This window comes from Canis lupus, chromosome 1 (assembly GCF_011100685.1).
Source record: "Canis lupus familiaris isolate Mischka breed German Shepherd chromosome 1, alternate assembly UU_Cfam_GSD_1.0, whole genome shotgun sequence".
Taxonomy (NCBI): domain Eukaryota; kingdom Metazoa; phylum Chordata; class Mammalia; order Carnivora; family Canidae; genus Canis; species Canis lupus.
In genome coordinates this window covers 104,278,018-104,301,839 of record NC_049222.1, presented here as the reverse complement: position 1 = coordinate 104,301,839, position 23,822 = coordinate 104,278,018, and the positions used below count along the sequence as shown (strand labels likewise).

General features: G+C 44.1%; 2 protein-coding genes across 9 annotated transcripts in view; one reads left to right on the top strand and one right to left on the bottom strand.

Annotated features, from left to right (window-relative positions):
* Positions 1-7,334: 7,334 nt before the first annotated feature.
* Positions 7,335-23,822, bottom strand: part of LOC100683471 (cationic amino acid transporter 3-like) — a 42,438-nt gene continuing 25,950 nt past the window's right edge. Inside the window, exons 12-13 of one of the 8 annotated variants that reach the window (XM_038527907.1) lie at positions 13,115-13,145; positions 7,335-7,419 (exon numbers count right to left, since the gene is read on the bottom strand). In XM_038527907.1, coding sequence (XP_038383835.1) covers positions 7,347-7,419; positions 13,115-13,145 — 104 coding nt within the window. In that variant the 3' untranslated portion in view covers positions 7,335-7,346. Of the gene's footprint in view, positions 7,420-9,069; positions 10,131-13,097; positions 13,146-23,822 lie in introns of those variants that run through there. The other 7 variants (XM_038527910.1, XM_038527905.1, XM_038527909.1 and 4 more) reach the window with 7 other exon arrangements.
* ZNF331 (zinc finger protein 331) lies at positions 8,222-22,248 on the top strand. The gene is given in 6 exon segments (NM_001003331.2): positions 8,222-8,325; positions 9,232-9,297; positions 11,170-11,269; positions 16,757-16,804; positions 18,035-18,161; positions 20,436-22,248. Coding segments are annotated over 3 exon segments (1,473 nt in total). The 5' UTR covers positions 8,222-8,325; positions 9,232-9,297; positions 11,170-11,269; positions 16,757-16,795; the 3' UTR covers positions 21,773-22,248.

The following is a 23,822-nucleotide window of genomic DNA, read 5'->3' as shown; positions in this document are numbered from 1 at the left end:
AAATGCAGTTATTGTTCTTTAAAACTTAGATCATAAAAACACATTCAGAATTAATTTGTTGTTGTGGGAGGCAATCAATATTATTTTATAGTAAGGCTAGTAATTTGCAAGAGATAGCTTGACTTTGCTACAGCCCCTATTCTATCCAGCACAACATCCTCTGCTACAAGAGTGATTCACAGACAGCAGGCTCCTCCATGGAGGTCAATATGTGGGTTTCTCCTTTTCTTTCTTAGGTGCCCTCCCAGAGATGCCCAAACATTCTGCTACAGCAGTGAGGATATGAGCCAGCCTCACTTGCCCCTAAGATAGCTCGGTCCCAGGACCCATGAGCTCATGACCTGAGCAGAAATCTCAAATCCCACTCTCAACCCACTGAGCCACCCGGGAGCCCCTAATTGTTTTCAAGCAATAGATTGGTGACCTAAATTATCAGATTCCTCTCCAACCCCCCCCCCCCCCCGTTCTTGTCCCTTGACGCCACTGGACCTGAACCCCCTGGTGGCTCATCCGCCCCTGCAGGTGGTGGGGGACAGGAGAGAAGTCATGTTCCGGCGCGAGTCGGTATAAAGCTGTACGTTCTGCAGGGCACGGTCTCCATGCCCCCTACCAGCTCAGGTCCCCTGGACTGACAGTTCCAGTCCTCCATCACCTAAATAAGCCTTTCTCCTTATCTGGGCTGCAGATTATCCCTGCTGGAGCCCTCGTCTACACCGGTCCCCGACGAGGTGCCAGCGCCCTCTCTCGTCTCCACCCGCTAGTAACAGCAGCTTCCGACTCAAACCTTTCCAGCTTAGGAGGAAATCATCTCAGCTTCCAGTCTAAGTGTCCACAGCACTAAGCTTTTACCCTAAATTGTTGAAAACATTGAGGTAGAACAGGCAGGAGGCAGCCCTCCTCATTACGCCAGAGAAACACAGACGGATCCAAACCCGAAGAGCAACTTCGGTTCGGCAGATTCAGAAACGCCCAGAGAGCTGGGCACACAGTAGGCCGAGGCCCCGCCCCAGGCCCCGCCCAGCATGGCCGTTACGCAATTTCCGACCGACCCCGGAAGCGGATCCGGAGAAGGGCGGTCTCACTGCTGAGGGACATTTTGTCCTTCCGGTTCAGACTTGAGCGCAGCTGCTCTTCCGTCGGGAGGCGTCTCTACTTTTTTGCAGGCCCCAGGCTCATTCCGTGACCGAACTAGTCGTGGTGTGGCCGGGACAACGGGGTCCCAAAGACACCAGCTTCCGGGAGGCCGACCCTTGAAGACAGCAAAGGCTGCCTCCAAAGTGCCAGAAATACTCCCAGGCTTATGAGGAAAATGTGGCGGCCAGGTGGGTGGGTGAGCTGTGCAGGTAGGCGACGGAAGCCAAAGCGATGGTGTGTGTGAGTCAGTCATGGGGGACTTGCTGGCCCAGCGGGGTTTCAGTTCCCCTCAGGGGATGCTTTGCCCGTCAGATCTTCACCTGAGCCGAGTCCAGCTGGAAAGAAGAACCCAACTAGAAAGTTTGGGGTCAAAATGGAGGTAGCGGAAGTCCTCTTCCAGTGGTGTGTGCCCCACTGGAAAGGATTTTCCCCATCCCTGTATCTTCAGATTTCATTTAAATTTGATTCCGAATTTGTTGGGTTTTTTTTTTCTTTAATCCCCAGTGTTTTTCCTTTGAATTGTATTGTACAGATGAGATCTCGGTGATCTTTTAATAATTACATATTGAAGATATTCTTTAGTATATGGTAAATAATTTTACAGTATTTTTTAAAAGATTTTATTTATTTATTTGAGAGAGAGAGAGAACACAAGCAGAATGAGGAGCAAAGGGAGAAGCAGGCTTCCCACCAAGCAGGAAACCCCACCCCAGGCACTATCCAGAGACTCCTGGATCGGGACCTGAGCTAAAGTCAGACTTAACCGACTGAGCCAGCCAGGCACTCCTAAAATATTTTATTGTATATTTGCTAAGCATATTGGAGCCCTAGGGCTGCTATGACAAAATACAACAAATAGGGTGGCATTAAAACAACAGAAACGTATCAACTCCCAAGTCCTGAGTGTGGAGGGTGTCGGCAGGGCCATGGTCCCTCTGAAACCTGGAGGGAAGAATCCTTCCTTGCTTCTTCTGGTTTCTGGTGTCTGTGAGCAGTGTTTGACTTCCCTGGGTTGTGGTGCATCATTCCAATCTTTCCTCTTCACAAGACGCATGTCTCTTTGTATGGAGTTCTTTATACAGGGACACCTGTCATATTGAATTAGAGGCCTTCTCTACCCCAGGATAACCTTATGTTAACGAATTATATCAGTAATGATCCTACTTCAGTAAGATCACACTGGGGTATAGGAGGTTAGGACTTAACCACATCTTCTTTGGAAGAGGGCACAATTCAACTCCTGAAAGTAAGGATGTTGATTGTCTATCTTTTATATTAACCATCAAAAATTAATTTAGCCAGATCACCTAATATCCAGCAGCCTTTTAAAAAAATTATTTATTCATGAGAGAGGCAGAGATATAGGTAGAGGAAGAAGCAGGCTCCCTTTGGGGAGCCTGATGCTGGAGTTGATTCCAGGACCCCGGGATTACACCCTGAGCCGAAAGTCCTCAACAGCCTTTTTTTCTTCCCTTATGTTCTGTTAAATACGTTTTTCAGTTTTTAATCGTACCTTTATTATGTCCCCCATAAAATTTTATGGCTTCTTGAGGCTCCTGTGTGGCTCCATTGGTTGAGCATCTAGACTCTTGGTTTATGCTCAGGTTGTGATCTCTGGGTCATGAGATCAAGCCCTACCTCCAGCTCTGCACTCTGCACTCAATGCAGAGTCGGCTTGGGATTCTTTCTCCTCTCTCTCTGCTCCTCCCCACACTCACATGCTCTTTCTCTTTAAATAAATAAATCTTTAAAAAAAAAAAAAACCTAATGGCTTTCTCGCACAAATCTAGAAACGCCACGTAAGAAGGGGTCACAGTATATTTGCTGATGGGAATGCAAGCTGTTTGGTTTTTTTGTTTGTATTATTTTTTAATTACTGCTAGTAAAGAAGAAAGACTGATGTCACTATGTTCGAGATTTGCTCTGTGTTCTTGTAGGGGCCCAGGGCAGGCTGCCCCAAAATGTGCCACTTTGGCATAAAGATTGTTTTGAGCTAAAAGTAATAAAAACCCAGCAGATGTGGGAACGGCACTCTGCCTCCCCCATAACTGCCTCAATATACATTGGAAAGGAGAGCCAGCAACAGGAAGACCAGTTATTAACGGAGGCCCCTCATCTGCATAATAGAACAATCTATTTCTCCAAACTGCTCCTTTCACCTTGCCAGTGAGTTTTCTCCCCTACTCCCTTCCGTAGCTAGCTCATGTAAGCTTCATGGTGCTTTGTTGTCTTTGGACTTTCATGTCTGTGTGGATTCCCCAGACAAGTCCTGTTAATCTGTCTCATGTCAATTTGATTAAGTCCAGCTAGAAGGATCATAAGACAGGAAAGTTTTCCTCCCTGATATTCTCAATTCTTTTATTAGTCTAACAGTCAGAATAGATCCTCTGCTGTTTCACATATGAAATCACATTGTCCGTGAAAAATAACACTTCTAACCTGCCTTCCTTGTCTTGTTTCCACCGTTATCCATTTCCTCAGTCCTGGCTCAGGCATCCTGTGCAGTGGGCAGTGGAGAGAGCCCTGACTGGGCCTCTAATCTCAGCCTCACTTTCATGAAAATGCTCCCAGTGCTGACTGCTTATTATGTTTGTTGAAAGTTTCTTGCTGAAAAATAAATTTTTTAGGGATCCCTGGGTGGCGCAGCGGTTTAGCGCCTGCCTTTGGCCCAGGGCGCGATCCTGGAGACCCGGGATGGAATCCCACGTCGGGCTCCCAGTGCATGGAGCCTGCTTCTCCCTCTGCCTGTGTCTCTGCCTCTCTCTCTCTCTCTCTCTCTCTCTCTCTCTCTCTTCTCTGTGTGACTATCATAAATAAATAAAAATTAAAAAAAATAAAAATGAATTTTTTAAATGTCATATTTGGTGTGATTTAACTATCAGATATCTTACTGATGACCTACAGTGCTCAAATATGTTTTGTTTAAATGTTATTTTGTTGTATCACCTTAATCAGTGTTTGAATATGGAATCCTTTTTTCATTAATGGAATAAAGTGAATTTGGCTAATATTAATTGCTAAGTGGTTAAATTTAAATGATTAAAGTCATATTTATATCTTATGCATTTAAAGGAGATTCAAGTTAGAATTTTCTTTTTCCATTTTGTTCCTTTTTTTAAAAAAGATTTATTTTAAAGAAAGAACAAGTGCCCAGGTGTGGGTGCAGAGGGAGAGAGGGGAAGCCGACTCCCTGCTATATCCCAGAAACCTGAGGTCATGACTTGAACCTACACAAAGAGCTGGAGGCTTAACAGACTGAGCCACCTAGGTGTCCCTCATTTTGTTGTTTTTTTTAATAGCCTAATATAATGTGAGCAAATTAATTTTTCTTCCTTAAAAGAGTTTATATCACATTGGAACTATATCTGGCTTAAAATAAATAAAATCTTACTAGATTCAGAGACCTCCAATGCCTTTTAATCTGCATGTTGAAATTGGTTCTTCAGATTATGTTTTAGTCAGGATTTGCAACATAGTCTGGAAAGTAATACACTTCCCTTAAAAATACAGATTTTTATTTTATTTTATTTTTATTTTATTTATTTATTTTTTTAAATACAGATTTTTAAAAGAGATTTTACTTATTTATTCACGAAAAACACAGAGAGGCAGAGACCTAGGCAGAGGGAGAAGCAGGCTTCCTGCAGGGGGCCTGATGCGGGACTGCATCCCAGGACCAAAGCCAAAGGCAGAGTTCAACCACTGAGCCACCCAAGCATCCCCATAAATATGGATGTTTTTAAAAATAGAAGGTGCTTAACTATTTTACATTCTGAGCAGAAATGCATCAGGCCTCCAGTTTCTCCACACCTACACAACGTTTTCACTCTTTTGTATTGTAGTCATTGTAACAGGTGTAATACTGCATTATAGTTTTGATTTTCATTTTCCTAATGCCAGTGAGCGTATTCTTACTTGCTTATGAGCCATTCATGTATCTTTGGTGATGTGTCTATTCAAGTCTTTTTCTCATTTCCTTTTTAATTGAGTTGATTTCTTTATGAGTTATAAAAGTTCTTTGCATATTGCTCACTTGGGGATGTCTTCATTTTGCCCTAATTTTTTACTGATAGTTCCGCTGGATATACCATTCCTGTTTGACTTTTTAAACATTTTTTCAGCACTTTGAATATTTTATTCCACTATCTTCATTTGTTTACTATTACTGATGAAGTGCCAGGCATAGTCCCATTGTGTGGGACTAGTCCCTTCAGTGTGATGAGTCTTCTCTCACTGCTTCAGGATTTTTTTGCCTTTTGTTTTCAACACTTTAACTATGATTTGTCTCTTACAATGTCTGGATTTTGAATTGTAGTTAGAAATGATCTCCTTATTTTCATATTATGGACATACTTTTATACTGTTTATGACTTATTTTTCTTTATTTAAATTTAATTTAGTTAACATATAGTGTATTATTAGTCTCAGGGGCAGAATTTAGTGATTCATCAGTTGCATATAACATCTAGTGCTCATTCCATCAAGTGCCCTCCTTAATGCCTATCACCCAGTTACCTTATCCCCCATACACCTCTCCTCCAGCAATGCTGTTTGTTTCCTAGAGTTATGGTTTGCCTTTCTTTCTGTTTTTGTCATATTTTATTTTTCCTTCCCTCTGCTATGTTCATGTTTTGTTTCTTAAATTCCATATACGAGTGCAATCATAAGGTATTTGACTTCCTCTGACTTATTTGGCTTAGCATAATCCCCTCTGGTTCCATCCACATCATTGCAAATGGCAAGATTTCATTCCTTTTGATGGCTGACTAACACTCCGTTGTGTGTGTGTGTGTGTATGTATATCTTTATCCATTCATCTGTCGATGGACATCTGGACTATTTCCATATTTTGGCTATTGTGAACATTGCTGCTATAAACATTGGGGTCAGGACGCCTGGGTGGTTCAGTGGTTGAACACCTGCCTTTGGCCCAGGGTGTGATTCTGGAGTACCAGGATCGAGTCCCACATCAGGCTCCCCGCATGGAGCCTGCTTCTCCATCTGCCTATGTCTCTGCCTTCTCTTTCTCTGTGTCTCTCTCATGAATAATAAATAAAATATTTTAAAAATAATAAAAATAAACATTGGGGTACACGTGTCCCTCCAAACTCACTATTTTCGTATCTTTTGGATAAATACCTAGTAGTGCAATTGCTGGTTTGTAGGGTAGTCCTATTTTTAACTTTCTGAGGACTTACTTTTTTTAACCTTTATATATCTGATCCATTTGTACTTTTATTCTGATACATAGTTTGAGATAGTGAAGGAATCTCCAAATAACTACCCTGCCCTTCCAACAGCATTTTTAAATAGTTCATTACTGATGAAACAGTGTAGTATCTTGACTTTACCCATTCTTTTGTGTGTGTGTGTGTTTTTTTTTTTAAGATTTCTTTATTAGAGAGCACAAATCCTTGAAACAGGCAGAGTGACCTTCCTCTAAGAACTCAGCTGCCTTGATCTTAATACTTTGCTAAAGGCAAAAGGCAATCTTAGCCCAACCTCCAGGATCCTGTAAGTCTACTTTAACATATAAAAATTCCTTTAGAGACTTCCCTTTATCTCTCCTCCCCAAGATACATGTTGGCAAGCATCCCCCAAGCATATGACCCCCCAATATACATCTGAAGGATCTTATGACTCAGGTTTTATTGGACAGCCATAAATTACCTTTTCCCATCAATAGCTAGCCCCCTCAAGAAAAGTCGTTAGCAAGCAACTTAAACCATCCCAACTTGAAAGTATATAATGGGCCACTCCTCATGACCCCTCTGCAGCTCTTTCTGTCCCCGTGTCCTGACCCTGTGCTTTAATAAAACCACCTTTTTGCACCAAAGACATCTCAAGAATTCTTTCTTGGCCATTGACTTCAAACCCTAACGTCTTTTCCTATATCATTTGGGATTTAACAAATTAAGAGAACAATGCTATAGGTTAAATTTGATATGAAAATATTTGAATAGGAACATAAGAATTGGGCAGCCCGGTGACTCAGCGGTTTAGCGCTGCCTTCAGCCCAGGGCCAGATCCTGGAGACCCAGGATTGAGTCCCGTGTCGGGCTCCCTGAATGGAGCCTGCTTCTCTCTCTGCCTGTGCCTCTCCCTCTCTCTGTGGATCTATCATGATTAAATAAATAAATCTTAAAAAAAAAAAAAAAAAGGAACATAAGAATTCTCCCACTTCTGTTCAGGGAAAATACCTAAAAGCAGTGTCAGCCCAAGAGTATGGAATTTGTGTTCTCCGATGTCATTTCCAAACAACAGGAGAAGTGGTTGATTCTGCATCTGAAGTAGAAGAAGTGAAAAATAAAGTGAGCCGACAAGAAAAAGCCAAAAGTAACCGATCATCATTCAAGGTAGTTTTTAGAACGACTGATTACTCTAGAAAGTGTTTTTTTCTTTAGAGATTTTATTTTATTTATTATGAGAGGCACAGAGAGAGAGAGGGGGGGGCAGAGACACAGAGGGAGAAGTAGGCTCTATGCAGGGAGCCCAACGTGGGACTCGATACCGGGTCTCCAGGATCACGCTCCGGGCTGAAGGCGGTGCTAAACCGCTGGGCCACCGGGACTGCCCTAGAAAGTGTTAAAGAGACAAACCTGCTGCCTTTACAAGAGATCAATCCTGGAGTGGAAACATAGCCCCACTTTATAAGGGAAAGCCTTAAGTTATTGAAATAGTCTAGTTAATGGATGTACAAGGAATGTCAGAATTAGAAAAAAACGGCTTGTTTTGTTTTTAATAAATTACGATCCGAGGGAAAAGTCGCAATCACGCTAAAATCAACCACTTAGCAGTGAGTAACATCACAGATGACTACCACCCTTATGTAAGGGACCCAAATGCATGTTGGGAACGGGTCCCCCCTCCCATCCCTGCGCGAATGTTTGCTCTGAACTACATTTCCCAGGAGTCTGTGAGCACAGCTCCTTGGAGACCGTGTACTGTTGTATGCTGGGAAAGTGGACCACCCCGCGCCCAGCTCCGTGTATTCCCGAGCTGCTGGACTACATTACCCAGAGGCGCCGTGCACCGCCCCCTCCGCGGAGTCGGAGCGCAGCGAGGCGCCTGCGGGGAGACGCTTACTGCGCCGAGGATTGTCTGGGCTCGGCATCCCGCGGCCCTGGTCCCGAGTTGATTTAGTGCCTTGTGCCGCCTCCCGACATCCGGCGGGTCGTGGGGCCCCGAGCGGTGAGTGGCTGGCCTCCCGGGAGGGAATCCGCGCGCGCTGTGGTCGGTGGAGGGCGGCCGGGAGGGTGCTCCGCCCGAGGAGGCCCGACGCGGAGCCCGGGCCCGCGGCCGCGGAGAGAAGTGCGGGGCTACGGGGCTGCGCGGGGGTGTCGGGGCCCGGGGACCCCGGGGAGGGGGCAGGCCCCGGCTCGGTGGCTGTGACGCACTTCGGGGAGCGTGTGGGGGCGGGGCGGCACGGCCGGCGGAGACTGCGCGGCGGTGGGAGGGGCTCCTGCGCCGCCGCGGGGGTGACGGCGGGCGGGATGGGGGCACCGGGTCAGGGAGCACCCTGCGGTCTGAGGTCGCGGCTGCTTTCTCCGGCCTCGCGGGCCGGCGCAGGGCCAGTGGCCGGGAGGGAGGGCAGGGCAGGGTAGGGCAGGGCCCGACCCCGCAGAGAAAGTAGCCAGCAGGAGGGGCGCAGTCACAACCCCGAGGTGGCCGGTTCAGGACCAGAAGCGCCCTTCTTCCGCGCTGGTTTCAGGACCCCACTTCTTGCAGCCTAGTCCTCTAGAAGCGTTGAGATACTCAGATCCCAGTCGCCTCCTCCCCCCCTTATTTCTGATTGGTTTTCTGTTTTTCTTCTTATCTTTTTAAAAGATTTTATTTATTTGATACAGAAAGCGCGCGCAAGCCGGGGGAGGGGCAGGAGAGGGAGAAGCAGGCTCCCCAAAGAGCAGGGAGCCGAGTATGGGGCTCTCTCCCAGGACCCTGGGATCATGACCTGAGCTGAAGGCAGATGCTTGACCGACTGAGCTATCCAGGCGCCCCCCCTATTGGTTTTTGTTAGGTGTGTGGGCCTGGAGGGTATTCTCTGCTCCAACTTATGCTCCAGAAAGGCCCTAGTGTGTCCTTCTTTCTTTCCCCCAGGCCAGCCATCCTCCAGAACCAGCATCCTGAGGAGGAAGACAACTTGTGACACATCTTAAAGTCAAGGTTCAGATGAGTTACCTCTTTGTTGAGTAAATGTGTTTCTAGGACTTCAGAATATTTGCTTTTCTTGGCCTGAAACGTTCTTCCAAACAGTGACTAATTCTTTCCTGAGAAATGTGGTGGGGATGTGCAGGTGTATGCACAGAGCACAGAACAGAAGAATGCGGTGGGGAGGTTCTTGTTGTGCTTTATTTTAGCCTGCGATTTAGTCAGGAGGATACTCATTCTAAGGTGGAATCAAACACCAGGAATCCTCAATCTTTCCCACAGGCCTGACTCCTGACTCGCAGATTGTGGGTCAGAGAAGGTCTAATTGTTTTGGCCAGTCAGTGACCAAGTAAGCAGCTTGGTGATGCTTCTAAAAGTGGGGTTTGAGGGGGCGCCTGGCTGGCCCAGTCCACAGTGTGTGCAACTCTTAGTAAACGTGCTTCTGGAGTGAGCAACTCTTGATCCCAGGGTGTGAGTTCAGCCCCACCTTGGCCGTGGAGCCTACTTCAAATTTAAAAGATAAAATTCAAAGAAATTGAGCCATTTTAACAAATAAAAGAAACGGGGGTTTGAGCAAAGATCTTTGTCAGAGGCAGGGTTGGTTGGTTTGTTTTTTCAGTGATCAGTAAATAGAAATCTGTTGTATCATCCAGGTCTTGTGGAAGTCTGACAGCTTCATTCTGCTTCACTGCTTCACTTGTATCAGTATGAACCACATAGTTTGATGTTGAGTGTGAATTCTGGAACTAGAGCAGGATTCGGCAAACTTTCTCTCTAAAAGGTTGTGTACTGAACAGTTCATCCTTTGTGGGCCACATATGGTTCCATAGTCTTCTTCTTTAATAGATCTTGATCATTTTTAGAATGATTTTAGATTTGTAGAAAAAATTGCAGTTAATACGGAGAAGTCACAGGCACCCCACACCCACAGTCCCCTATTGTTAACAACTTACACTTAGTATGGATGTCTCCTATTTTTACCTATTGTTAACAACTTACCATTAGTACAGGACATTATTTACAACTGGTGAACTGATTTTGATACGCTATTATTAACTGAAGTCCATGCTTTATTCAGATTTCCATAGTTTTTACATAACATTCTTCATGTGTTCCAGGATGCCATCCCGGAGATCACATTACATTTCATTGTCATGTGTCCTTATGCTCCTCTTGGCTGTGACAGTTTCTCAGACTTGCCTTGTTTCTGATGACCTTGACGGTTTTAAGAGGTACTGGTATTTGGTAGGATTCCCCTTTCTTGGAACCTGATGCTTTTCTTGTGATTGGACTGGGTTTATGGTTTGGGGGGTGGAAGAGTGCTACTTTCATCATGTCATGGCAAGAACATAAACGGTCAGCATGATTTATGATTGCTGAGTGTGAACCTGATCATCTGGCTGAGGTAGTTTGTCAGTTTTCTCTACTGTGATGTTACTCCTGTTTTTCAAAGACCATGTCTCCCCAAGTGACAACTGCATGTTCCAGAAGCCCTGTCACACTAGAGCCTAGTCACTCTGAGCCTTGGTGGTCACATCTTTCTTCTCATTTACTCATTGGCTTATAAGGATCCCTGCAAAATACACTGGCCCACCTGGCATAATGCAGGCTGCCTCCCTGTCTTGAGGTCAGATGACGAGCGACCCCAAGTCCACCTGCAGCCTACCTCTCCTTTTCCGTGTAATGTAATATATTCACAAGCTCCAGGGTTAGGATATGGACACATTTGGGAGACAGTTATCCTGCCTGCCACAGGCCTATCCATCCACAGTTCCCCTGATGACTGCAATGTACCCACTCCTCCATAACTATGGAATTGTTCATTGTTGAATTTTTTAAAATTTGAGACTATCTTAAATTATATTTCTTATCATGGATTTAATACAGGCCTGCTACAAAAGGTTCAGTTTCCTAAGGAGCCCATAAAGAAGAAACTTGAAATTACCTATAGCTGTATCATCCAGAGATAATTGCTGTCAATATTTTGGTATGTATGTTTCCAGTACCCACCCCCATGCATATGTATCATATGTATGCGGTTTTGACTCCAGAGCATTGGATCCTGCTAATTGACACATAATTAAGCCAAACACTGTTCAAATCTTAGTTTATAGAGGAATCTAGCTCAGCTATGGGTGACATTATACCAGTTGCATGTGGAGAAGAGAGATGTGTGCCAGTGATCCTCATCTTACTTTTAAAAAGTCTCTCACATATTTACACCTTAGAAGATTAGAAAGACATCATTTGAAACTAATCCCATGAACAAATTATCAGTAAAGACAGACTTTTAAAATCCGACTTCCTAGGATTTTTTCTTTCACAGAACATGACAATAATCCCTGACTTACTACAAATACGAGCTGTACTATAACATTTTCTCGGGCAGATAAGATACATGAGAAAAACGTAAGACAACAGTAGTTTAAAACAATCACGTAACAGAGGTACCTGGTTGGCTCAGTCAGTGGAGGCAACTCTTGATCTCAGAGTCGGGGGCTTTGAACCCCATATTGGGTATAGTGACTGCTTTTTTAAAAAAATGAAAGTTTTCGGGGCACCTGGGTGGCTCAGTGGTTGAGCATCTGCCTTCAGCTCAGGTCATGATTCCAGGGTCCTGGGATTGAGTCCTGCATCAGGCTCCCCACAGGGAGCCTGCTTCTCCCTCTGCCTGTGACTCTGCCTCTCTCTCTGTGTGTCTCATGAATAAATAAATAAAATCTTTTCTAAAAAATTAAAGTGTTCACAGAAATCTTCCATATCATATGGAATACAAGATCTGGCCACTTGCTAGTGTTCTCAATTTGACATCGTTTGTTTTATTTTACTTTATTTTATTTTATCTTATCTTATTTTATTTTATTATTTTATTTTATTTTATTTTATTATTATTATTTTTTTATTTTGACAGAGTGTGCAAGCAGGGAGGAGAGGCAGAGGAAGAGGGAGACAGAATCTTAAACAGACTCTACACCCAGTATGGAGCCTGGCACGGGGTTCAGTCTTGCAACCCTGAGATCATGACCTGAGCCAAAGTCAAGAGTCTGGCATGTAACCAGCTGAGCCACTTAAGCAATCTTTGGGCTGGATTTTCCATGTAGAATCACGTCTTTTCCTCTCTGCTGGTGGAGAGGGAACATTTCCTCCTTACATGTCCTAGACTCTTTTTTTTTTGCTAATGTTAATTTAAGAGAATTTCATTTTTAAGAGGCTCTGAAAGTTTTTAGTGTGGATTATATAGATAGCAGGTGTGAAGTACATGTTTTAGCATAAGAAAGGAAAAACAGACTTGAGTTTCTTTTATAAAAACAGATTAAGGGAAACCTGGGTGGTGCAGCGGTTTAGCGCCTGCCTTTGGCCCAGGGCGTGATCCTGGAGACCCGGGATCGAATCCCATGTCGGGCTCCCGGTGCATGGAGCCTGCTTCTCCCTCTGCCTGTGTCTCTGCCTCTCTCTCTCTCTGTGTGTGACTATCATAAATAAATAAAAATTAAAAAAAAAAAAAAACAGATTAAGGGTGGTTGTTGTGTTCTTTTTTTTTTGTTTTTTAAGATTTTATTTATTCATGAGAGAGACAGAAAGAGAGGCAGAGACTTAGGCAGAGGGAGACACAGGCTCCCTGCAGGGAGCCCAGTGCAGGACTTGATCCCAAAACACTGGGATCATAACCCAAGTGGAAGGCAGATGTTCAACCACTGAGCCACCCAGGTGCCCCCACATTAAGACTTGTATAATGTTATCGTTTCCTATCATAACAGCTAACTTGTCTTAAATAACTTAATATTACTGTGTTTTATTCAAATTATCTTTCTAATAGTTGATTCAGTCTTACCTGGCAGGTACTGTTTCTACCCCAGTCTTACCTGTGGGGAACAGACAGTGTGAGGTTAGTAACAGAGTTCAGATTCACATCCTGAAAGTCAAACCACAGAGCCTTATTCTTGCTTTCACCAAGACCTCTCTTCCCAAATTACACCTACATTATTAAATGTATAGTAATACCTTCTTCACTTAGTAATTCAGCATAAACTTCTTTCTCAAATAGTATAAATCAATATTATTAGTAAGTGCATTAGATGCCACTGTAGCAGACCATAATTTATTTATCTTTGCCACAGGTATTTCTATGCTTTCTTTTCATTTTTTAAAATGATTCTCTGGAAAATCTGAATAAACTTAATGGATTACATCAGTATCAATGTCCTGGTGGTTATATTGTACTATAGATTTGTGATGTGTTACCGTTGGGGTCAGCTGGGTAAAGGGTACATGGGATCCCTCTGTGTTCTTTCTTACAACTGCAGGTGAATTTACTATTATCTCAAAAATTGTTTTTTAACTGTCCCAATTTTTAAAAATCCCTTGAACATTCTCATATATTTGTGCACTTCTGTACCTGTTTCCTTGGGATAAGTTCCAAAAAGTGGAATTTTGCATCAATACGGTGCTTTTGTTAAGTATCTACAATATGATACAAGTATTGGGAACAACAAACGACTAAAAGGACATTGTTACCCGTACATTGTTTATGTCTCAGCTGGAAAGGGAAACTGAGTGGGAGCTCAAGGTAGCCTGTGGTCAAGGCCAGTGGAGACTTCTAGGTGATATGCCGTGAGGGGTGCTGAGAAGGAGGCCACTGTTGTCAGGTCACGACCAGATAATTCTGAACACATGGGCTCTGTGTGGAGTAAAATGGAATTTGTTTCCTACGTTTTGTATCTTAAGTGTTTTCTCTGATGATATTGATGCAAAGTGAAGACTAACAGGGTCAGGTGGTTTAGCATTCCACAGGACACCATGGCTGGAAGGATAGCTCGGAAGTCACATTCATCCTCCCACCAAGACAGCCATCAGTACTACAGGACATCCCTTGGAATCTTAGTCATTTTTCCAGTTGGCCCTCACATATGTGGATATAGGTAGGAGTCAGAGAGTTGGTTTAGGTATATTAGGAAGCAAAAGGAAAGAAAAGTTGTACATAAAATACTGCGAAGGTATCTCAAGACTTTTAAAGTTTCTCTTTGAGAGTCTATCATTTAATGAGTTTGAAAGAAATAAACACACATACATATATATGTCAAGCCAATGCCTGGCTTTTGTTATACCCCTAGTGAGGTATACTTGAAGAAAACCAAAGTCAGAGAGTGTGTCAGAGGCAAGGTTCTGTGATTCTCTGTGTGTACTCAGGATTTGACAAGTAGTCCTGTTCAAGGCCAGGATTTATTACAGCGAAATGATACACAGCACATCAGAGGGACAGGTGCATGGGATGGACGACATGGGGAGGAAATGAGGCACACACTTCCAGAGCACTCCCGTGGTGCAGTCACACAGGACATGCTTGATTCCTCCATCAGTGAGTTATAGCAACATACATGACGCTTTTTCCACCAGGGAAGCCCATCTGAGCCAAGGAAGCGAGGGTTTTTATCACAGGTCAGTCACAGAGGCACCCTCTCTCTGCCGTATACCAAAATTCCAGGCTCCCAGAGGAAAGTAAGGATTCAGCATAAACCACATCATTGATACTGTTTCAAAGCAGTGAGCCACTCTTGTCAGGGAACACTGGGGACCCCCGGACCTTCTGGAAATCCAGCCAAAGGCCAGTCTTGCCGTTTCACACCTGCTTTGTTTACTCTTGCTGCACAAAGGATTTATAACTTCCCAGGCTTTTTCTTTCTGTTTCTCTGTTTCTATTTTATATCTTTTTTTTTTTCTATTGATGTTGTGTGTGTGTGTCTTCTCTGTGTATCATATATATAAGCATCATGTGTGTGTGTGTGTACACATGCTTATATATAGAATTTTACAAGTGTATTGTTGTATCCTGGTTTCTTTGCTGACCATGTATCTGAAGTGTTATTCATGTCTTGTAAGGAATTCTTCCAACTTAATGTTTCACAATCTTTTACTCTTTTGCATCAGTACTCTGCATGTATTGCTGTAGTGAGCTTTTATGGACATAGGGTGCTGAATGTTACCTGGGCCTTTCCTTCTCCACCCTGTCCATCTGCCATGCTTGACCAACCTCACCCTACAAGCCAGGAGAGGTTCAGGTTTGCATGGTACACCCCCTCTTCATCCTGGATGGTGTGGTTGGAAGGAGCAGGATGTTGCTCCGAGTAAGACCATGCACCCTAAATGAACCCCATCTCAGGTCCAGATCACAATGTCCCTGCCCAGAGTTAGCCAGACTGGGAGGTTTGGGGGCACAGTATGCACACGAGATCATCCTCAGTTCTGACACCACATCCAAGGTCAGGACTTTTCAAAGCCACCCTCAAGCTAGAAGGATTCCTAGAACTCACCAAGAGCTGTTCTTCTCACAGTTCCAGGTAATTACAGGGAAAGGATGCAGATTAACATCAACCAGGGAAACAAGCACATAAGCTGAAGTCTAGGAGTATCCCCAACATGGAGCTTCCAGTTCGTCTCTCCCTGAAGTTAGGACTGGATGCTCTATCAGCATTGACATAGGACAATATGTATATAGACTGTCGCCAAACAGGGAAGCTCACCAAAGTTTTGAGGCCCAGAGTTTTCACTGGGGCTTCAGCACATAGGCACAGCTGATAGAATGATTGATCCTCCAGACATGACTGACCTGTTGTCTATATGTTAATCTCAGTACCCAGGTCAGTTGATACCCATGACCCAGAGCACCTATCCCAAATCACCTGATTGGTCTTGGTGTAGCCAGTTCCCACCCTAAAACTGGTTGGGAATGGCTAGCTGCACCCAAAACAAAGACATTCCTACCAGGTATGATGTCAATTACCCTTTGGAAGTTGAGGACAAAAAAAAAGATCTTATCAATTGCAACAAGAAGGATGCACCTAGAGAATTATGCTAAATGAAAGAAGAGAAAGATAAATACCATATGACTTCACTGATAGTGGAATCTAATAAAACATGAACAAACAAAAACAGAAACAAACCCATAAATACAGAGAACAGATGAACATAATTGCCAGAGGGGAGGGGGAAAAATAGGTGAAAGGGAACAGGAGGCTCAGGCTTCCAGTTATGGAGTCACAGGGAGGAAAGGCACAGCATAGGGATCATAGTCCCGTGGTACTGGTAGTATCATGTGACAGATGGCAGCTACACCTTTGGTGCACACAGCGGTGAACCTACTTTAAAAAAAATTTTAAGTTGTGTTGAGAAACAACAGCTGAAAGTAGGTCTGATTTCAAGGCAAAAACAAAAACTCTTCTCTGTGTGTGCAGCTGGGTTTCTTAGGGCTTCAGGGAGAACTCTTCCCTTTTGTCCAGACTCTTCATACTCCCCGATGCATCACATTGATGTGTGTGTATTGGGGGGAGGAAACGGCCAACGGGTGGGGGATTGGAAACAAAATGGAAGAGCAGGAAACTTGTATTAAATCATTGGGGGACCAAGATGCACTTATTGTAATGCCTCTTTTTTTCTCATATATCTCTGGCTTCTCTGGATTTTGTGTCTTTGGTAAAAGAAACCTCAAGAGGACTGATCAGTTCTTGATTCTAAAACTATGGCGCACGTAAGTATGTATTTCTCTTTCCTTAAAATATGATATTTAGGTCCTATGGCTGTTTTTATGAATTACCCTGAAGCCTCCTGCCCAACTGAGGCCCATGTAATTACCCACTGCCCAGTTCTTCCTGTTCTGGCAAATGATGATGCCATGCAGCCCCATCCCCACCTGTGTGCCTAATGCGCACTTCACTGAGCTAGTGATTCAGTGTCTCCTGTGTACACACCCTGCCATCAGGAGTAATGCTGGAGCAGTGAGGAGGACAGCCACTTGAGAGAAATCCTTGAGTCACATTTGTCTTTTAATAAGGGGGAGATGGTGATCCCATTTGACCACACATAAAAACTAACCCCCGCCCCCCCATTCTCCATGGATGTTTTTTCCAGGCAGAGGAGGCAATGTTAGTGTTGGTTGGTCTCCAAGTCAGTGGTGGTTAGAGCTGGAGCTCCATGAGGCTTTGGGAATAGATAAGGCTGTGGTCACAGCCTGAGGACTGAGAGGCCATGATGCTACCAGGGGACCCAAAGGGTGCATGTTGTTGTCAAACAGACCCACCATCCCTCCCTGGTGCATCCACATTGTCAGACACCTAAATCCTAAATCAGGAGCAGAGAAAAGGCAGGGGTGGTGGGTAGTAATGGGGAAGAAGGTCACAGTGTACAAAAGTCCCAGGTGATCACACGCCCTCAGAATTGGGGAAAATCTTAGATACTTTGGGTGTACAACTTTAAGTCACCGTTACAATGGAATAAGAAGATGCTTTTGTCATTATGTAGGAAGACTGCCTGAAACCTGGGCAAAATGATGAACTTGAGGTTTGAGAACATTCAGACACATAAACCCTAGTTTCAAAGATAAAAGATCTCACTTCACATTTCAGAAACTAAACCCTGAGCATTGTCCTTGCCTTGATGGAGAGAGTGCAACAGGCGTCCACTTTGCCGAGCTGTTATGAGGCAGGCCCATGGCAGGCCCTGTGCTTGTGAACAGGAGGAACCCCAGGATTGTTTCAAACATCCTGATGGCTTGGGATTAACAAGCATTGCACAGGATGTGGGGTTTCTCTGCAGCAGCAAGACTCTTTAAGAACATTAGGAGCTCTGCTCAGTCATAGTCCCCACGGCACCCTACCCACCTCACAGGCCTGTAGTCTGTTCCTGTGTCCAGTCCTACTCAGGGCAGAACCCTTTCTGTGCTGTCCCATCTCCTCAAGGATGTATGGGTTTGTGTTCTCAGGGTTTGGTGACATTCTCAGACGTAGCCATTGACTTCTCTCAAGAGGAGTGGGCGTGCCTGGACTCCAGGCAGAGGGACCTGTACTGGGACGTGATGTTGGAGAACTACAGTAACCTGGTCTCCCTGGGTGAGTTGCCTGCCCCCGGGAATGTCAGCACCCTCTACCAGGAATGCCAGGACTGACTTCCAGGGAACAAGTTGAATTTTTTCTTCCTCTAGTAAACCAGCCACATGTTTGATGTAGAACAGCAATCACATAAAACCAAACAAGCATTATACATTTGTTGCTCATTGTACCTGAAGTGAGGTTGAAAGTTTTAATTCCTGAATTCTGAGTTACACTTTAGATGACAATGTCTTTTAAACGTCTCAGGCTATGTCTTATTCTTCTGTTAGAGAAGTAACAGTCATAACAGTAAAGGCTAGTGTTGTGCTCACCCTATACCAGCTTTGGCTATGTGTAAATACACTTCATCTTGCCACACGTTTATGAGGTAGGCACAATTGCTGTGTCTAATTTGTGGGTGAGTATACTCAGGCACAGAGTGACTTGGTTGGACAGGGGAGGCAGAAGCAAGAATCCACACTGTCACTACCCTCTTGTACTTGCCTCTACGGATAAGGTGCTCAGAAGTTTAAAATAAGACCCTTCCTGTCTCGTTGCTTGTTACTTAATCCTTTTTCTTTTCTGAAATTTTATCCTTTTGACTTTCGGCCTGTAATAAATTTGACTAAGTTTCCATCAAGGAATTTTTGAGCATGTAATTATTTTTTCTTAAGTTCTACATCATGTGGCTTTTTTTTTTTTTTTCTTTCTGAAAGCAGGACCTCTCATTTCTTTTTTTTTTTTTTTTTTTTTTTAAGATTTTATTTATTTATTCATGAGAGACACAGAGAAAGAAAGGCAGAGACACGGGCAGAGGGAGAAGCAGGCTCCATGCAGGAAGCCCGATATGGGACTCAATCCTGGGACTCCAGGATCACACCCTGGGCCGAAGGCAGGCACTAAACCGCTGAGCCATCCAAGGATCCCAGGACCTCTCATTTCTAAGTCAGAAGTGATTTGCTACTTTGGGGAGGAAGGGAAAGAGCCATGATGGCTGAGAGAAAGGACAGGTGCAGAGGAGAGTGACAGCCAGTCTGGCTGGAACAAGCCATCACTGAAGCAAGCAGCCAGGCAAGGCAGGGAGCAGGTGCACCTGAGGTGTTTGGAAAGCTCCCTAACAAAGGTCCATGGCCTCTGGGGAAGAAGTCACCACCATGAACTTGATCTTTGCCCCATTCCCCTCCTACCGGTTTTCTTCTGTTTTTGCTCCTGCTTCACATGTTGCTGATGCTCCTGGTCCATGGACCATGCCTTGAGTAGCAGGGATGTAGACGTGATCCCATGCCCCTTGTAGCTCCTGCAAGTTTGTTGATATCCTAGCTTTGAGTACTTTTCTTTTCCTTTTATCTAATATTTGCTAATACTTCTTCCCGGGTACTGTCAACGTTCTAACATCCTAAGACTTTATCCCATTATGGCTCTTTTTGTGCTGTTAGCACTCACTGACACTCAGTGCATAGATCCACTTCAGTGGATGTTCGCTATAGTGATCTATCATTGCTTTTTTGTTACTGTACTAATTCATTACAGAGAAACTGTGCTCCATCTGCTAGTTGGTTATGTAGTAATTTTTCATAGTGGATAAAAAGGTTTTTAAAGGAAAAATTATTCTTATAATCAAGGGCTAGTTGGCTAGCATGCTCCACAGCTGATCGTTTAACACTTTCTAGCATCATTATGAACTCATGAATTTAAGCATAGTCTGGGTTTTGCAGCCTCTTGGTGTTAGCATCAAGATGGTCAGATCCCACCTAAATATTCCCGTACAGGCGTTTACCATGTATGTTACAGTTAATCCTTCACATTGTCCTTTTTATTTCCTTTGATGGTGGGTCTTTTTATCCAGAATTACTTTTCATTATATGATTGACATTATTTCAGAATGTTATTTTTATACCCAGCTAACCAACTATATATTCTTGTCTTTCACATTAGTTCTATATTTGATATTCCTGGGTTTTCCAGGTATGTCATCACATCACATCATCTGCAAACTGTACTCTTTTTTTCATCTTTATTCATGAGCTTTGCCCCTCCGATTTCTTTCTGCTTAATTGTGTCAGCTGATAGGAAATGGTGGGGCTAATAGGCAGTTCCTTCTTATCTAACTTTAGCAGTGTTTCCTCATTAAGTATTGTGGTGCCAGAAGTGGACCCATACTTTTAATGAGAGCCTTAAGTGATTCATGTTTATTCTCCTGGAGAAGTTTTATTTCCATCAGAGAAGTTTCTGGTTTGTGGTTAGCTTTGTGGTTTAATTTTCCTTAAAAGGAAAACAAAATGTTTTTTTTTCCAGATTTGGAGTCACCCTATGGGACCAAGAGTTTACCTACAGAAAAGGGCATTTATGAAATAAATTTATCCAAATGGAACTCAAATGGAAAAAGTAAATCCCTCGGCCTTGACTGGATGTGTGAAGGTGAGTTTGAAGGACCACAGGGCCCTCGAGAGAGCTGTTTCAATCAAATGATAATCAACTATGAAAAAACGCCCACTTGTAGAGAAAATACCTCTGTTAGACCACATCAGAGACTTCATACTAGGGAGAATTCCTATGAATGTAAGGAATGTGGGAAAGCCTTTAGTCGTGGCTATCAACTCACTCAGCATCAGAAAATTCACACGGGTGAGAAACCCTACGAATGTAAGGAGTGTAAAAAGGCCTTTCGTTGGGGTAATCAACTCACTCAGCATCAGAAAATCCACACTGGTGAGAAACCCTATGAATGTAAGGACTGTGGGAAGGCCTTTCGATGGGGTTCAAGCCTCGTCATTCATAAGAGAATCCATACGGGTGAGAAACCCTATGAATGTAAGGACTGCGGGAAGGCCTTTAGACGTGGTGACGAGCTCACTCAGCATCAGAGATTTCACACTGGGGAGAAAGACTATGAATGCAAAGACTGTGGCAAGACCTTTAGCCGTGTATATAAACTAATTCAGCACAAGAGAATTCATAGTGGTGAGAAACCCTACGAATGTAAGGACTGTGGGAAGGCCTTTATCTGTGGCTCGAGCCTTGTTCAGCATAAGAGAATTCATACTGGTGAGAAGCCCTATGAATGCCAGGAATGTGGGAAGGCCTTTACTCGAGTCAATTATCTCACTCAGCATCAGAAAATCCACACTGGTGAGAAACCTCATGAATGTAAGGAGTGTGGGAAGGCCTTTCGCTGGGGTTCGAGCCTTGTTAAACATGAGAGAATTCATACTGGTGAGAAGCCATATAAGTGCACAGAATGTGGGAAGGCCTTTAATTGTGGCTACCACCTCACCCAGCATGAGAGAATCCACACGGGTGAAACGCCTTACAAATGTAAGGAGTGTGGGAAGGCCTTCATCTATGGGTCAAGCCTCGTTAAACATGAGAGGATTCATACAGGAGAGAAACCCTATGAATGTAAAGAGTGTGGGAAGGCCTTTAGTCATGGCCATCAACTTACACAACATCAAAAAATTCACACTGGTGAGAAATCCTTCGAGTGTAAGGAATGTGGGAAGGCATGTAACCATGTGAACCATCTTAGAGAACATCAGAGAGTTCACACTGCTGAAAAACCTTTTGAACAAAAAGAAGGTGCAGAAGCTTCTATACAACATTCATTCCTGCCACAGCACAAGGAAAATCCATGATACAATTTAACATAAGAAAGCTTTCACTGGTCACTCTTCCGCTTATAGCATCTCAGAATAGTCATGCTCGAGGCAAATTTAGAGAATAGAGAAATCACTTTTTCTTAGTGATCACACATACACAGTGTAGAATTTTTTTCCTGAATTGGCTTAATGAGTGCATAGAAGCCTCCTACCATTTGAGCTTTGTCTCACTTCAGATTTGTTCTAAGGAATAACTGTTAATGCAACGTATGTGGGAAAGCCTCCTGCTGTGGTACACACCCTCCCTGTTACCATCACCATCCCACCTCTTTACTCTTGTGACACATTGGGAAAATGACTTGTTACCCCTATGTGTTATGTGTGAAATGGGGACAATCACACCTACCTAATACTGCTGTTGTGCTGAGTTTGGTACATGTAAACTCTCTGAAGGTGTATCTGGAACATTGTGTAAGTTCAATAAATACTAGCTGTTGTTGTTCTTACCATCATTACTATTAGCCCTGTTCTCCGTGAGTTCCTACAGGAACACCCCCTGTGGTTACAAAGAGTTTAGAAAAGATGGTCAAACTTGTAGAAGAAAATATAGGAGATTACCGTCACAGCCTTAGGTGGGTGGGCAGTTTCTTAGGACACAGAAGAGCTAAACAGCAAATAAAAAGTTTGTATGTTGGACTTGATTAAAAGTCCAAAGTTCTGTTCATCAAGTGATGCCATAAATACTGAAAGAAGTAGGAAGCAGACAGGGAGGAGTAATAGTTACCCTCCACACACCTGATAAAGGACTCACATAGAAAACAAACAGAGGGCAGCCCCAGTGGCTCAGTGGTTTAGCGCTGTGTTTAGCCCAGGGTGTGATCCTGGAGACCAAGGATCGATTGAGTCCCATGTTGGGCTCCTTGCATGGAGCCTGCTTCTCCCTCTAACTGTGTCTCTGCCTCTTTCTGTGTGTCTCTCATGAATAAATAAAATATTTTTTAAAAAAAGAAAAAACAAACAGAATCCCCCAAGTCAGTAATAAATCTGTTTTAAAGGGTGAGGGGACTTAAATAAGCACTTAACAAGAGACGATCAAATGGCCAGTGAGGAAGTAGAAACAAGCTCAACATCCCATCTCCTTGAAACACAAAAACCACCACGCAATTTCACTAGACGATCACTAAAATAATTAACATTAAAAATCACATGTGAGAGGGGATCCCTGGGTGGCGCAGCGGTTTGGTGCCTGCCTTTGGCCCAGGGCGCGATCCTGGAGACCCGGGATCGAATCCCACGTCGGGCTCCCGGTGTATGGAGCCTGCTTCTCCCTCTGCCTATGTCTCTGCCCCTCTCTCTCCCTCTCTCTCTCTCTCTCTCTCTGTGACTATCATAAATAAATAAAAAAAAAAATTAAAAAAAAAAATCACATGTGAGCCCAGCACTTTGTTGAGTGGTCACACGTCACCTGTTTAGGAAGGAATGGAGCCAGCATACGGGACCTCAGCCAGATCCTGGAGGTCCCACAGCAGGGTTGAGGAGGTGATGCTTGAGGAGAGAGAGTAGATGGTGTACTATGGGAGGGGCTGGGCCAGTGATAGAGTCCTGGAAGAGTTGGATCAGTTAGACTCAGAAAGGGCCCAAGCCATCTCAGGTGGTCAGTCCTGGAGAGAAGAGTGGGTCCTTTTGTTGAAAGGACTAGAGCCCATGGGAGTGAGTTGAGAAGCTGGGGGAGAGGATGGGAGGGCCTGGTGCGTGGGGGAGGAATGGCCAATGCTCAAACAGGTATGGGGAGACTCAAGGAGAGTCTGGGGGTTAGAGCACAGAGGAGGATCCTGCAAAGGCCGACAAAGAATCCAGAGTCGGGTCAAAGTAGGGCTTACGTGTGGTTTGCCTCAGGGCTTGAATACCAGTATCCTCAGACCCCAGGTGTGGGTGGGTTCTATCCTAAATAAATGGAGGGGCAGGGAGAGGGTAAGGGAAGGAGTATGATGGGGGAAGGATGTGAGGGGACCATAAAGAAGAGGACTGTGGGACGCCTGGGTGGCTCAGCAGTTGGGTGCCTGCCTTTGGCTCAGGGTGTGATCCT